The following is a 16,057-nucleotide window of genomic DNA, read 5'->3' as shown; positions in this document are numbered from 1 at the left end:
ACAATAGAATTACCTCCCTGCCAGTGAAACAGTCTCGTCCCTCCTGAAATAAAACCACACAATGCAGAAAAACTCAGGAGGTCCGGTCAGAGAGAAACAGAGTCAATGTCCTTTTTTCAGAACACTGTGTCTCTGACAGTCCAGATGAAGGGTCTTGATTTAAAATGTCGACTGTTCATTTCCCTCCACAGATGCTGCCTGACTTGTTGAGTTCCTCCAGCATTTTGTGTGTTACTACACATGCTAGATCTAGTTTTAGGAAATGAACTGGGACAGGTGAAGGATCTATTGGTGGGTGAGCATTTGGGGGACAGTGACCATTGCTCCATAACCTTTAAAATTGTCATTGGCAGGGATAGGTGCAGAGAGGACAAGAAGATATTTAATTGGGGAAGGGCGAACTATGAGGCTATGAGGAGAGAACTTGGGAGTGTAAATTGGGATGTCCTTTTTGAAGGGAAATGTACCATGAAGATGTGGTCGATGTTCAGGGATCTTATGCAGGATGTTAGGGATAAATATGTCCCGGTGAGGCAGAGAGGGAATGGCAGGGTGAAGGAACTGTGGGTGACGAGAGAGGTGGAACGACTAGTTAGGGAGAAGAAGGTAGCATACATAAGGTATAAGCAGCAAGGTTCAGACAGGGCTCGTGAGGAATAAAGAGTAGCAAGGAAGGAACTTAAGAAAGGGCTGAGGAGAGCTAGAAGGGGACATGAAAAGGCGTTGGCTAGTAGGGTTAAGGAAAATCCCAAGGCCTTTTTCAAGTACGTGAAGGGTAGGAGGATGGCTAGGGTAAAGGTAGGTCCGATTAAAGACAAAGGTGGGAGAATTTGCCTGGAGGCGGCGGAAGTGGGAGAAGTTCTCAATGAGTACTTCTCTTCGGTATTCACCAAGGAGAGGGGTCTTGATGACGCGGAAGGGTGTGCAGGTAAGGGTAATGTTCTCGAGGTTGTAGATATCAAGAGAGAGGATGTGTTGAATTTGTTAAATAATATTAAGACAGATAAATCTCCAGGGCCTGACGGGATTTTCCCCAGGCTGCTTCAAGAGGCGAGGCAGGAGATTGTTGAACCGCTGGTAAGGATCTTTGAGTCCTCGTTGTCCACGGGATGGTGCCGGAGGATTGGAGAGTGGCGAATGTTGTCCCCTTGTTCAAAAAAGGTAGTAGGGATAGTCCAGGGAATTACAGACCAGTGAGCCTTACGTCTGTGGTGGGTAAGCTGTTAGAAAGGATTCTAAGGGATAGGATCTATGAACACCTGGAGAATTATGGACTGATTAGGGACAGCCAGCATGGCTTTGTGAAGGGAAGATCTTGCCTCACAAGCCTGATAGAGTTCTTTGAGGAGGTGATGAGGAAGATTGATGAGGGCAGTGCGGTGGATGTGGTCTACATGGATTTTAGTAAGGCGTTTGTTAAGGTTCCTCATGGTAGGCTTCTTCAGAAGGTCAGAGGCCGAGGGATCCAAGGAAGCTTGGCTGTGTGGATTAGGAATTGGCTTGCATGTAGAAAGCAGAGGGTTGTGGTGGAAGGAGTGCCCTCGGATTGGAGGGCAGTGACTAGTGGTGTCCCGCAGGGATCGGTTCTGGGACCTCTACTTTTTGTGATATTTATAGATGACTTAGATGAGGGGGTGGAAGGCTGGGTTAGTAAGTTTGCAGACGACACTAAGATTGGTGGCGTTGTGGATAGTGTGGAGGGCTGTCGGAGCTTACAGAGGGATAGTGATAGGATGCAGAGCTGGGCAGATGGAGTTCAATCCGGAGAAGTGTGAGGTGGTACACTTTGGAAGGACAAACTCCAGGGCAGACTACAGGGTAAATGGCAAGGTACTTGGCAGTGTGGAGGAGCAGAGGGATCTGGGGGTTCATATTCACAGTTCATTGAAAGTTGCCTCACAGGTGGAAAGAGCAGTTAAGAAGGCCAATGGGATGTTGGCTTTCATAAGTCGCGGGATTGAGTTTAAGAGCTGCGAGGTGATGATGCAGCTTTACAAAACTCTAGTTAGGCCGCACTTAGAGTACTGTGTTCACCTCATTATAGGAAGGATGTGGAGGCGTTGGAGAGGGTGCAGAGGAGATTTACCAGGATGCTGCCTGGATTAGAGAGTATGGAATATGAGCACAGGCTTAAGGTGCTAGGGCTTTATTCACTGGAAAGGAGGAGGATGAGAGGAGACATGATAGAGGTATATAAAATATTGAGAGGAATAGATAGAGTAGACAGCCAGCGCCTCCTTCCCAGGGCACCAATGCTCAAGACGAGAGGGCATGGCTTTAAGGTTATGGGTGGGAGGTTCAGGGGAGATGTCAGGGGGAGGTTTTTCACCCAGAGAGTGGTTGGTGCATGGAATGCACTGCCTGGGGTGGTGGTGGAGGCAGATACATTGGATAGGTTCAAGAGTTTGTTGGATAGGCACATGGAGGAATGTGAGATAGAGGGATATGCGGGAGGAAAGGGTTAGATAGTGTGAGGGTGGTTTGATGGACGGCACAACATGGTGGGCCGAAGGGCCTGTTTTGTGCTGTATGGTTCTATGGTTCTATGGTATTGTTTGTCTCTCCACAAGTGCTGCTTGACCTGTCGAGTGTTTCCAGTGCCTTCTGGCTTTTATTTCAGATTTCCAGCATCTGCAGTTTTTTTATTTCCCTCCTTATTCTAACAAAGCCACATTAGTGTTCAACACCTTGGTCCTGAACACTGATGCCACTTGTGTGAAATATTTGTCTCTTCAGCAACTGAAGTAAAGGAGTTGTGTTACATCTTACCACAAATCCCATTTAAACAATAACCTTGTGGTCAATTTATCCTTTTCTGTTCTTGCTAAAGCATCTTTTCTTGAACGTCTAATTAGTAGGGTCATTTTAATTTCCAGTAAATTGTTTTGAACTTCATTTACGCAATTCCTTTCCATAGTAGATTTATTGACTCTGTCACCTTTGCAACTGGTAACAGCATTAATTATTCCTCCTAATGGATCAGTTTAACACCTCATTACTCACCGAAGTCCGGGTTTACCTTGCTGTTTAGAATTTAATGAAAAAATCCCCGAGAGTAAAACTGCAGTAATTCATCAGGACAGAGCAGGAACTGACTTAGTTTAAGCTGATTCACAAACTTCATTCTCAGGGTGATGTAATTTAACATCGTTAGTTGGTGCCATTGAAGGGAAAACTTTAGAACATAGAACATAGAACATTACAGCACAGTACAGGCCCTTCGGCCCACGATGTTATGCCGACATGTTATCCTGCTCTAAGATCTATCTAACCCTTCCATCCAACAAAGCCCCCTATTTTTCTATCATTCATGAGTCTATCTAAGAGTATCTTAAATGTCCCTAGTGTATCTGCCCCCACAACCTCTGCCGGCAGTGCGTTCCATGCACCCACCACTCTCTGTGTAAAAAAACTTACCCCTGACATCCCCCTTATAACCTTCCTCCAGTCACCTTAAAATTATGTCCCCTCGTGTTAGCCATTGACGCCCTGGGAAAAAGTCTCTGACTGTCCACTTGACCTATTGCCTCTTGTACATCTCATCTTGTACACCTCTATCAAGTCAACTCTCATCCTCCTTCTCTTCAAAGAGAAAAGCCTGAGCTCGCTTAACCTATCCTCATAAGACATGCTCTCCAATCCAGGCAGCATCCTGGTAAATCTCCTCTGCACCCTCTCTAAAGCTTCCACATCTTTATAAGAGGGAGAAAAGAGTAGGAGGAAATGTTGATGGACTGGAGGAAAAGGGAAGGGAGGTTTCTGGGATGCATTAACCAGTTGGGTTAACCTTTCCAAATCTTTATTGGCCCTTGTGAATGTTTGTACAACTAGTTACTAATCATTTCCTAGATTATATAGATCAGTTGCAGATGTGGGCAAAGAAATGGCAGATGGAGTTTAATCTGGATAAATGTGAGGTGTTGCACCTTGGTAGGACTAATGTCAAGAGGCAGTACACTCTTAAGGGCAAGATCATTAACAGTGCTGAAGAGCAGAGAGACCTTGGGGTGCAAGTCCATGGCTCATTGAAAGTAGCTACACAGGTAGACAGGGTGGTTAAGAAGGCTCATGGAATGCTTGCATTTATTAATCGGGTAATTGAGTACAGGAGTCAAGAAGTTATGATGCGTCTCTATAGAACTCTGGTTAGGCTGCATTTAGAGTATTGCGTGCATTTCTGCTCACCTTACTAGAGGAAGGATGTTGAGGCTTTAGAGAGGGTGCAGAGGAGGTTTACTATGATGCTGCCTGGATTAGAGGGCATGTGCTATCAGGAGAGGCTGGACAAACTTGGGCTCTTTCCTCTGGAGCAGCGGAGGCTGAGGGGTGATCTGTTGGAAGTGTATAAAATGATGAGGGGCATAGATAGGATGGACAAGCAATATCTTTTTCCCATTATTGAGCAATCCAATACCAGAGGGCATGCATTTAAGTTGAGAGGGGGTAGGTTCGGAACAGACGTGAGGGGTACATTTTTACTGAGAGAGTGGTGGATGCCTGGAATGCGTTGCCTGATAGGGTGGTGGAGGCAAACTCACTGGGGCTTTTAAGAGGGGCTTGGATGGGCACATGAATGAGAGGAAAATAGAGGAATATGGGCATTCTGTAGGTAGGAGGGATTAGCTATGTCAGCACGACATTGTGGGCCGAAGGGCCTGTTCTGTGCTGTACTGTTCTATATGTTTCTAGAAGCTTTTCCATCTCCTTTGTTGACTGCTGGGGTTCTCCATCTTCCCTGCCCTCCTGTCCTGTGCCAGCCTTGTTACCAAGTGGCATTGGAAGATTGTGGTTAGATCCTCACTGCCTGCAGCAAGCCATCCACTAGAAACATCACCACCCTTTCCAGTAACAATTCTCCTCTATTGTTACATCAGCCAGTATCATGGCAACCCCTTTACTTGCAGCAGCTCTGGGGTAGATGTCTTCCTTGGTAAGCAGCGATACCAAGTCTTTCTCCTGACTCCATCAACAGAGCTTCATTTAAACCCAAATGGGCCCATCTGTCCACTGACATGGCTTCCACTGTTAATTTCAAGGGTCTTCTTATCCTCGTAATGTCTCTTTGCCCTCTTATTTCCTTTGTCACATCCTCGGTACTTGCTCTCTTGTACAACTAAGCTGAGACAGATACACGGGAGACTGCAGATGCTGGAATCTGGAGCAACAAACAATCTGCTGAGAGAACACAGAGGAAAGGGAATTGTCGACGTTTAGGGTCAAAGCCCTGCATCAGCTGACGTCCGCTGTGTGATCCTTTCTTTTGTGGGTCATCCTGCTCTTTAAGTCCCTCCTCGTCCTGCGAGCCCTGGCTTTAATGGTTCTTCTCCTCCAGATATCCAAACTGTGACGGAACCATCTCTGCTTTAAAGGCCATCCTTTTCTCCGTTACACTTTGCTTGCCAGACTTTTACTCCAGTTTACCCGGGTTAGCTTCTCTACTCAATTGCACGGAAACATATGAATTAAGAGCAGGAGTAGGCCATTCGGCCCTCGAGCCTGCTCTGCTATTCTGTAAGATCATGGCTAATCTCTCTGTATTCACAACTCCACATTCCTGTCCATCTCTGGTAACCTTTCCTTTAGCTTATGAAGATGTATTTACTCCTGCCTTAAAATATACTTTGCCTCCACCATCCTTTGAGGAAGTTTCCACAGACTCATTACCATCTGAAAGAAAATAATCTCATCTTCCATGAAAGATGAGATGATGAAGGCACGGTAGTGTAGCGGTCAGCGTAACGCTATTACAGTGCCAGTGACCCAGGTTCAATTCTGGCCACTGTCTGTAAGGAGTTTGTACGTTCTCCCCGTGTCTGCGTGGGTTTCCTCCGGGTGCTCCGGTTTCCTCCCACATTCCAAAGATGTAAGGGTTAGGAAGTCGTGGGCATGCTATGTTGGTGCCGGAAGCGTGGCGACACTTGCGGGCTGCCCCCAGAACACTCTACGCAAAAAGATGCATTTCACTGTGTGTTTCGATGTACATGTGACTAATAAAGATATCTATAGATCATGGCTAATCTCTCTGTACTCACAATCCCACGTTCCTGTCCAGCTCTGGTAACCTTTCACAACCCACCCCCATTGCTTAGCAAGATGTATCTACTCCTGCCTTAAAATATACTTTGCCTCCACCATCCTTTGAGGAAATTTCCATAGATTGATTACCATCTGAAAGAAAATAATAATCTCATCTTCCATGAAATGGGCGACTCCTTAACAGTGAACTCTTAATTCTAGATTATCTCAGAAGAAGAATGATCCCTTCCACCCTGTCAAAATGCCTCAGGATCTTATATGCCTCAATCAAGTTACCTCTCATTCCTTGATATCCCTCCTCTGCTTAAGTATGTGTTCTTTTCTCCTTGACTGATTGATGTCTTTTTCTATAGCTACTCTAAAGGTCATGATCACTGCTTAGAATTGGACCAGACTGGGAATCAGACCTTGCGGTATGGTTTAATCCCCAGTGTCATTCAGTGACCGATCACCTTATTGCCCTTCATTGTGTAGAAAGTCTTGAATTTCTATACAATCCTTCAGCAGCTTAGGGTGTCCTGAGCATTTTATTGCTGACGGAATAATTCTGAAGTGGTCAAGGACTGTAAGTGAAAGATAGGAACCAATCCTAATACAGCAAAGTTCCACAAGCTATTTCGCTCTTCAAATAAAATAGAGGGTATGAACAGGTATCTGATCCCAATCCCAGAGCAGAGTCACAAACAATCTGCTGGAGGAACTCAGCAGGTCAAGCAGCATCTGTGGGGAGAAGGGAATTGCCGAAGATTTGGGTCAGAATCCTGTATCAGGACTGTGTGGAGATGGGAGACGGCCGTTATAAAGAGGAGAGGGGGGAGTGGTGAGACAGGAGCTTGGTGGTCTGAGGCGATGAAAGATGCCGGGCAGGTTGCTCCAGGTAGGGGAGGGGAGCAGGGGTGGAGTTGGGAGATTGTGGCAGGTGAATGATAGATGGAGGCAGACGGCGAGAGACAGAAAATGAGAGGCAGATGGAGTGAGGTGAGAGGAGGGTGAAGGTTGGAGACAACTGCTGGAGGGAGATAAGCAGGAACACCAAAAGCTCCCAGTGCTGGACTCTGATAAGTAAAGGAGGTGAGAATGGGGGCCATTAGGGGAGAGGTGCATGGCAGGTGGGACCAGAACCAGATAGGGTAGGGGGGTGGATCTTGTGGGTGAACTGTGTGTGTGAAGTGGCTGAATGGAACCAGGAGTCGGAGGGGGTGATGGGGGGGCTGGAGGGGGTATGAGGGAAAGGGGACAAAAATAGGAGGACCAGAGGAAGATTGGAAAGAGAGAAAGAGCGCAGGAGTGGGAAAAACCCACTGGAGGGAAGGGTTGCCAAAAATTGGGAATTGAATGTTCTTGCCATCGGGTTGTAGATGACCCAGGTGGAATATGAGGTGTTGTTCTTCCGGTCCCTCCAGCAGAGTCTCCAGACGACCCAGGATCAACATCTATGCCTCTGGTTCTCCTGACACTCCGCCATTAACACCCTTCGGTTGGCCCGGCGCCCACTCCGTAACTCCCCCTCACTCGGGCGGACACTTACCGATGACGCAGAAGGGCTTCCGCACAAAGCGAACGCGACCCATCCAGCCGCGATAGCGACAGCAGCAGCCCGCCGCCCAGATCCGTATGATGAACTCCAGCCCGAACACCACAATCATCACAAATTCCTGCCACACAAACAGAAAAGATAATCGACGACAGCTCCCATTAACTGTGCTGAACAGCACCGCCAGCCCAACAGGCAGCGACAAGGTTGGATCAATGAACGCAGGATGATTCTATACAATCAATCACATGGTAACCTATCGATCTCTATTAATACTCTTCAAGTTCCTGGGAGTGAACATCACCAATAGCCTGTCCTGGTCCAACCACATAGAAGCCACGGCCAAGAAAGCTCACCAGCACCTCTACTTCCTCAGGAGGCTAAAGAAATTCGGTATGTTCCCTTTGACTCTCACTAACTTTTATCGATGCACCATAGAAAGCATCCTACGGCAACTGTTCTGCCCAGGACTGCAAGAAACTGCAGAGAGTTGTGGACACAGCCTAGCATGTCACGGAAACCAGCCTCCCCTCCTTGGACTCTGTCTTTACCTCTCGCTGTCTTGGTGAAGCAGCCAGCATAATTAAAGACCCCACCCACCCGGGACATTCTCTTTTCTCCCTTCTCCCATCAGGTAGAAGATACAGGAGCTTGAGGGCACGTACCACCAGACTTAAGGACAGCTTCTATCCCACTGTGATAAAGCTATTGAATGGTTGCTTTACACGATGAGATGGACTATGAGCTCATGATCTACCTTATTGTGACCTTGCACCTTATTGCACTGCACTTTCTCTGTAGCTGTGACACTTTAAGCTGTACTGTTATTGTTTTTACCTGTACTACATCAATGCACTCTGTACTAACCCAATGTAACTGCACTGTGTAATGAATTGATCTGTACGATCGGTATGCAAGACAAATTTTTCACTGTACCTCGGTACAAGTGATAATAATAAACCAATACCAATACCAATAATCAAATAAAAATAAAGCTGTCCTCAAACATTATTTTTTTAGAACAGAGAAAGCTGAGGGGTGGTTTGATGGATTTAGTCAAAATCCTGGAGAGTTTCCACGGGTTGGAACTGGAGGAACTGTTTCCACTATCCCTTCCGACCTTCCCCCATCTCATCCCAAAAAATTCAGACCTCAGTAGAGACCTCACCTTCACCCCCTACATCTCCATGTCAATGAATTCCGAGCTCGACAGGACATTGATAGGATGCACACATGGGCTGAGAAGTGGCAGATGGAGTTCAACCCGGAAAAAGTGTGAAGTGAAACACTTTGGGAGAACGAATTTGAAGTCAGAATACAAAGTTAATGGCAGGACTCTTAGCAGTGTGGAGAAACAGAGGGATCTTGGGGTCCACGTTCATAGATCCCTCAAGGTTGCCACGCAGGTTGATATGGTTATTAAGAAGGTGTATGGAGTGTTGGCCTTCATTAGTTGGGGTACTGAGTTCAAGAGCCACAAGGTAATATTGCAGTTCTGTACAACTCTGGTTGGACTACACTTGGAGTATTGTGTTCAGTTCTGGTTGCTTCATTATAGGAAGGATGTGGAAACTTCAGAAAAGGAGCAGAGGAGATTTACCAGGATGCTACATGGATTAGAGAGCATGTCTTATGAGGATAGGTTGAGTGAGCTCGGGCTTTTCTCTTTGGAGAGAAGGAGGATGAGAGGTGACTTGATAGAGGTGTACAAGATGATAAGAGGCATAGATCGAGTGGACAGTCAGAGACTTTTTCCCAGTGTGACAATGGCTACCACGAGGGGGCATAATTTTAAGGTGACTGGAGGAAGGTATAAGGGGGATGTCAGGGGTAAATTTTTTACACAGAGAGTGGTGGGTGCGTTGAACACACTGCCGGCAGAGGTTGTGAGGGCAGATACATTAGGGACATTTAAGAGATTTTTAGACAGACACATCTTAGATAGAAAAATCGAGGGCTATCTGGGAGGGAAGGGTTAGATAGATATTAGAGCAGGATAAAATGTCAGCACAACATTGTGGGCCGAAGGGCCTGTACTGTGCTGTAATGTTCTATGTTCTATGTTCTTCCCCAACCTTATCTACCTGTGCTACCACCTTCAGAGATCCTCGTACACTGAGGTCCCTCTGTTCCTCAATACTCCCGAGTCCCTGAACCTTCTTGTGTATGTCCTACCCTTAATTGTCCTCCTAAAATACATCACCATGCACATCAACTTTACCTGCCATTGCCCAACTGAGCAGTATCATCCTGTGGTCTTTGCCCATCTGCCTCATGATCAACAACACCACCATTATATCTCCTGTGTATCCCCTTCACCGCTGCAAGTAAGTAATGTACTGACAGCAATTCACTGCAACCACTGAGTTAATTCAATGAAGTACTGACAGGAAACAATGAGTTGACTCAGTGAATGGCTGGAGACAGGAGGTGAAAGGGCAGTTCTATCTCCAGCCTCCCACGTTCTATGTCCTTGCCCTTTCACCTCCTGGGTAAAAAACCTTCCGCTGATATCTCCCTTCACCTTAAACCCACAGGGGAACAACACCAAGCTTGAATAAACAGATCCCCCAACATCTCAGGGTTCTCCACCACACTCTCTGGGCATGCCCTGTCCACCAGCAGAAGGGACACACTGTGGGCGGGAGTATGGTGGTAAATGGAGGGGGAAGCTGGGACCTCTCAACAGTTAATCCAACCTTGTGGAGCCTCATGGCATCAGGTCAAAATGGCAAGGAGACCTGCTCCTGATTCCTGCCCACCACACCCCCCTGAGCTGATGAATCACCATCCCTCTGTGGTGAACACCACCTGAAACAAACACTGTCATGTGGTGATATCACAGATGTATCTGTCCATGAAAGCCTCAGTACAAATAACCACAGCCCAGTCCTGTTCCAGACAAAATATCACCCCCTCACTGAAGACACCACCGCCTAGAAATTAGATCACAGCACTTTTTTATCAGCGCCACATCTTTGAGGATCAATTTAATCTGGAGTAAATTTCTCTTCTCGGTTAAATCAGGCTAATTAGGAAATTTGTCTGGGTGCTTCCTGATATGAGGCACATTTGTAAAGCTTCAGAGATGAATTTCGATCAAGGTAGATAAAATGTCCACTTCTCACTGCCTCGGTAAAGCAGCCAACATAATCAAAGACCCCACCCACCCCGACATTCTCTCTTCTCCCCCCTCCCATCGGGCAGAAGATACAACAGCCTGGAAGCACGTACCACCAGGCTCAAGGACAGCTTCTATCCCGCTGTTATAAGACTATTGAGTGGTTCCCTAGAATGTAGTGGTTAGCGTAACTTTATTACAGCGCCAGTGACCCAGGTTCAATTCCGGCCGCTGTCTGCAAGGAGTTTGTACGTTCTCCCTGTGTCTGTGTGGGTTTTCTCTCAGTGCTCCGGTTTCCTCCCACATCCCAAAGAGGTACGGGTTAGGAAGTTGTGGGCATGCTATATTGGCGCCAGAAGCGTGGCGACACTTGCGGGCTGCCCCCAGAACACTCTACGCAAAAGATGCATTTTACTGTGCGTTTCAATGTACATGTGACTAATAAAGAAATCTTATCTTATAAGATGGACTCTTGACTTCACAGTCTGCCTTGTCATGGCCTTGTACCTTATTGTCTGCCTGCACTGCACTTTCTCTGTAACTGTAACACTTTATTCTGCATTCTGTTATTGCTTTTCCCTTGTACTACCTCAATGCACAGATGTGAGGAGATGATCTGTATGGATGGCATGCAAAGCAAAGTTTTTCACTGTACTGAGGTACTTGTGACAATAATAAACCAATTTACCAATATACCAGTTTACCACATCTTCAGACCACCCATTAGCCATTTTAAGGCAATTTCCCACCTGATCTCCAGCCCACCTCCTTAACCTACACCCTCTGATCCAACAGTCCCCTCCACGTTTGATGATTCTGCCTCCCCAAGAATTAGCTGATCTCCCACCCCCAACCTTTGGACAGGAGGGCCATGAGGCACATCCTTGTCCACAGGAATGTGAGGTGCCTGGCATTTTACAACTGAGCCTCTGAGGGTGTCAGTTGCAAGTGAACTTTGATACGGTGGGACAACAATCTGAACAGTGCACTTGAATTTCTAGGCACATGGAGTCATAGAGTCATACAGCACGGAAACGGGCCCTTCAGCCCAACTGGTCCATGCCGACTAAGGTGTCCATCCAAGCTAGTCCCATTTGCCCACATTTGGCCCATATCCCTGTCCTTTGTCCCATGTCCACCTGTCCTTTATATGTTGTTATTGAACCTGCCTCAACCTCTTCCTCTGGCAGCTCATTCCATATACGTACCACCCTCTGTGTAAAAAAGTTGCCCCTCAAGTTCCTATTTAATTTTTGTCCTCTCACCTTAAACCTATGCCCTTTGGTTATTGATTTCCTAACCCTGGGAAAAAGACGGTGCATTCACCCTATCTATGCCCCTCATGATTTTATAAACCTCTATAAGATCACCTCTCAGATATGATAAGATATCTTTATTAGTCACATGTACATCGAAACACACAGTGAAATACATCTTTTGCGTAGAGTGTTCTGGAGGCAGACCGCAAGTGTCGCCATGCTTCCGGTGCTAACATAGCACGCCCACAACTTCCTAACCCGTACGTCTTTGGAATGTGGGAGGAAACCCACGCAGACACAGGGAGAACGCACAAACTCCTTACAGACAGTAGCTGGAATTGAACCCGGGTCGCTGGTGCTGTAAAGTGTTACACTAACCGCTACCTATGCTCCAAGGAATAAAGTCCTATCCTGCCTAACCTTTCCCTATACCCCAGTCCCTCATGCCTTGGCAACAATCTTGTAAATCTTCATTGCATCTTTCCAGTTAATAACATCTTTCCTATAGCAAGGTGACCAAACCTGTACACAATACTCCAAGTGTGGCCTCACAGGCATCCTGTACAACTGCAACATAACCTCCCATCTTCTATAGTCAGTGCCCGGATGATGAAGGCCAACATGCCAAACGCCTTCTTCACCACCCTGTCTACCTGTGACGCTGCTTTCAGGGAACCATGTACTTGTACTCCTGGGTCCCTCTGTTCTACACTCCAGGGCCCTGCCATTCACTGTGAAGGTCCTACCTGTCATATCTATCTAGATGGAGCGTATTCTGCCTGGAGGTTGGTGACCAGTGGTATTCCGCAAGGATCTGTTCTGGGACCCCTGCTCTTTGTGATTTTTATACATGACTTGGATGATGATGTGGAAGGGTGGGTTAGTAAGTTTGCTAATGGTATGAAGGTTGGTGGTGTTGTGGATAATGTAGAAGGTTGTCGTAGGTTACCACAGGACATTGATAGGATGCAGACCTGGGCTGAGAAGTGGCAGATGGAGTTCAACCCGGAAAAGTGTCAAGTGATACACTTTGGAAGATCGAATTTGAAGGCAGAATACAAAGTTAATGGCAGGATTCTTAGCAGTGTGGAGGAACAGGGGGATCTTGGGGTCCAAGTCCATAGATCCCTCAAGGTTGCCACGCAGGTTGTTAGGGTTGTTAAGAAGGCATATGGAGTGTTGGCCTTCATTAGTCGGGGTATTGAGTTCAAGAGCCATGAGGTGATGTTGCAGCTCTATAGAACTCTGGTTAGACCACACTTGGAGTATTGTGTTCAGTTCTGGTTGCCTCATTATAGGAAGGATGTGGAAGCTTTAGAGAGGGTGCAGATGAGATATATCAGGATGCTGCCTGGATTGGAGAGCATGTCTCATGAGGATAGGTTGAGCGAGCTAGGGCTTTTCTATTTGGAGAGGAGGATGAGAGGTGACTTGACAGAGGTGTACAAGATGATAAGAGGCATAGATCGAGTGGACAGTCAGAGACTTTTTCCCAGGGCGACAATGGCTAACACAAGGGGCCATCATTTTAAGGTAACTGGAGGAAGATATAAGGGGGATATCAGGGGTAAGCTTTTTTACACAGAGAGTGGTGGGTACGTGGAACGCACTGCCGGCAGAGGTTGTGGAGGCAGATACACTAGGGACATTTAAGAGACTCTTAGATAGACACATGAATGATAGAGAAATGGAGGGCTATGTGGGAGGGAAGGGTTAGATAGATCTTAGAGCAGGATAAAATGTCGGCACAACACCATGGACCGAAGGGCCTGTACTGTGCTGTAACGTTCTATGTTCTATATTTTCATTGATATCGTTTCTGTGATTTTGCTGCGCAAAGGCTGCTCTGTAGATATAATTTGCTCCCATTGAATGACGAGTGACTGTGACGGCTGTGGGAACAGGAAGTAGAGTCGGCTTGATGTGTGTGCAAGATGCCGTGGAGTGATGCACACATTAGTGAGGTAATGAGAAAATGATGAACGTGTGAATGATTGACAGGTGTGAGTGATGGATGAGCAAGTGAATGCTTTGTGGCTTCGGTCGTAGCTGATGGATCTGAGTTATTAATAGTTATTGAGCGTGACTGATGGGTGAATGTGTGAGTGATTTGTTTATGATGTCTGTAGTAATTTTATACAATGTTAGGATTAATTGTGGAGCTTCAGTTCACTGCCACCTCTCTGTCTCTTTGACCTGACATCCATTTTTGGCACATACCAGTTGTACTAGATTTATAGCTGCCTTGATTTCCGTTTTGATAATGGATGATAATATACAGTTAAAATGAAATAAAAGTTCACTATGAGCTCAAGTAGGAAACTATCACAATCTCTTCCCTTCTGGTTTTGTGCTGTAGCACAGCCAGAAGGATTAGAGGACTCTGACTTCCAAACATGCACAACGCATGCGGTGATCTGTAAATGAATCTCCCCATGGGAAAGGATTTAACATGAGGCTCTCACCAGGATGAAGAGACAATGTGAAGCAAGAGTGGCGTGTTCCGGGATTGTAGAGAGCACAGACAGAACCAAACAGCCAAAGACCAGCAGGAACCTGTGAAGAAAAAGAGGAGTCAGTTAGAGAAATGGCTGGTCGGGGGTGGGTGGGGGTGGAGGGGGTCAGTTAGAGGGAGGGCCCATAGCTGGGAGGGTCAGTTGGGTTGGGACAGTGAGCAGTTGGAATGGTAGGACAGGAAATTATTGGATGGAATGGGGAAGGAGTACCAGAAGATTTGGAGGTAATGATCTAGGAGGGAATCCCTGCTAGTTTCATCCCTCTGTTTGACGCAAGTAACTTCTGATGCACAGACAATGAAAAATTAATGTTAGAATCTGCTGATTCATGCATATTTTTACTTTAGCAAATTGTGCAAATGGATTTTGCGCTGAATTTTGAACCTGAATTTTACTTTGAAATTACAGCAAAAATAACTTTGAATCACAATAGTTACTAGACTTTGCAAGTGGGAAGCACGTGCTTTAGAGTCAGTCATGTCTTGAGAAATCGTTATGAGCTACTACCAAGCTGATACTTGGGAGTAGCAGTGCCCTCACTTTGTAAGACCCCTTGCTCTGAGGGTTGTCTACTCCTGGAGGGTTGGCTTTGTGCAAACCCAGACCAGCAGGCATGCAAAACAAAGTCTTTCACTGTACCTTCGTACCCGTGACAATAATAAACCAATTACCAAAGTCTGTGTGGGATCAGTAGATAATGAGGGGTATATTTAAAATAGGTGTTTACCTAAATTGATTTTATGGCCCAATACTAAAGTCTAAACCTCACAAGGGGAAGATCCAATGAGTGAACTAGTTTCTGGCTATGAAGAACAATGGTTCAACAAATGGTAAACTGGTAAATTGCAGCTGTGTGTGTAGTCCTGGGTTCCATGTTATGGAAAGGATGCTAAAGATGTAGTTCAGGATGTCGTTGCATAACTTGTGAATGTCTTTGTTGAAGCATCCCACACAGTTCCCCTTTAAATTCAGACTCCATGTATAATTTGAACAGATGGCATGAGACATGGTTGAGGACGCAAGATTGTTTCATGAACCGTATGTGGGAAGCTCGAAGCTCAAGTGGTTCATACACTGTGTATTTGCAACAAAGTGTTCTACAATCTTAATCACTCCCCAAACATCAATATCTAAATGGCATGCACACTCATGAATTTGGCAGTCGCTGAATGGGTGCACACTTTTTGTCCCAGTCACCCTTGTTGCTCCATGTCACAAGACAGCAGTATTTTATGCAGCAAAGTGACTCTGGACCAGGGCTGGGAGTGAGTGAGCTCGGTGTAAGGACTTCCCTCCCCCTCTGACTGACATGTTTCCCAGGCCAGGGACAATGTACTCGCCTCCTCCAGAAGATATGGTGGGGTAGTAAGTTTCGAAGAGGACATAAGGAGGCTACAGAGGGTATAGACAGCTGAAACAGGTATGCACGACAGATGAAGTATAAAGTGGCAAAACGTGGGAGGAAGAATAAAGCGGCAAATTATTATTTAAGTGGAGTGAGTTACAAAATCTTCTCACAGAAGGTGGTGAATCTCTGGAATCTATCCCAGAGGGTTGTGGAGGCTGGATCACTGGGGGTATTTACAGAGGA

At 46.2% G+C, this 16,057-nt stretch overlaps 1 protein-coding gene across 1 annotated transcript in view; it reads right to left on the bottom strand.

Annotated features, from left to right (window-relative positions):
* LOC127574904 (potassium voltage-gated channel subfamily KQT member 5-like) overlaps positions 1-16,057 on the bottom strand; it is a 242,793-nt gene that overhangs the window by 59,040 nt on the left and 167,696 nt on the right. The window contains exons 2-3 of the mRNA XM_052024397.1: positions 14,416-14,506; positions 7,565-7,691 (exon numbers count right to left, since the gene is read on the bottom strand). Coding sequence (XP_051880357.1) covers positions 7,565-7,691; positions 14,416-14,506 — 218 coding nt within the window. The remainder of the gene's footprint in view (positions 1-7,564; positions 7,692-14,415; positions 14,507-16,057) is intronic.

Source organism: Pristis pectinata, chromosome 10 (genome assembly GCF_009764475.1).
Source record: "Pristis pectinata isolate sPriPec2 chromosome 10, sPriPec2.1.pri, whole genome shotgun sequence".
Lineage (NCBI taxonomy): Eukaryota > Metazoa > Chordata > Chondrichthyes > Rhinopristiformes > Pristidae > Pristis > Pristis pectinata.
Note: the sequence above shows the minus strand (reverse complement) of the source record. Positions and strands in the feature narration are given on the sequence as shown.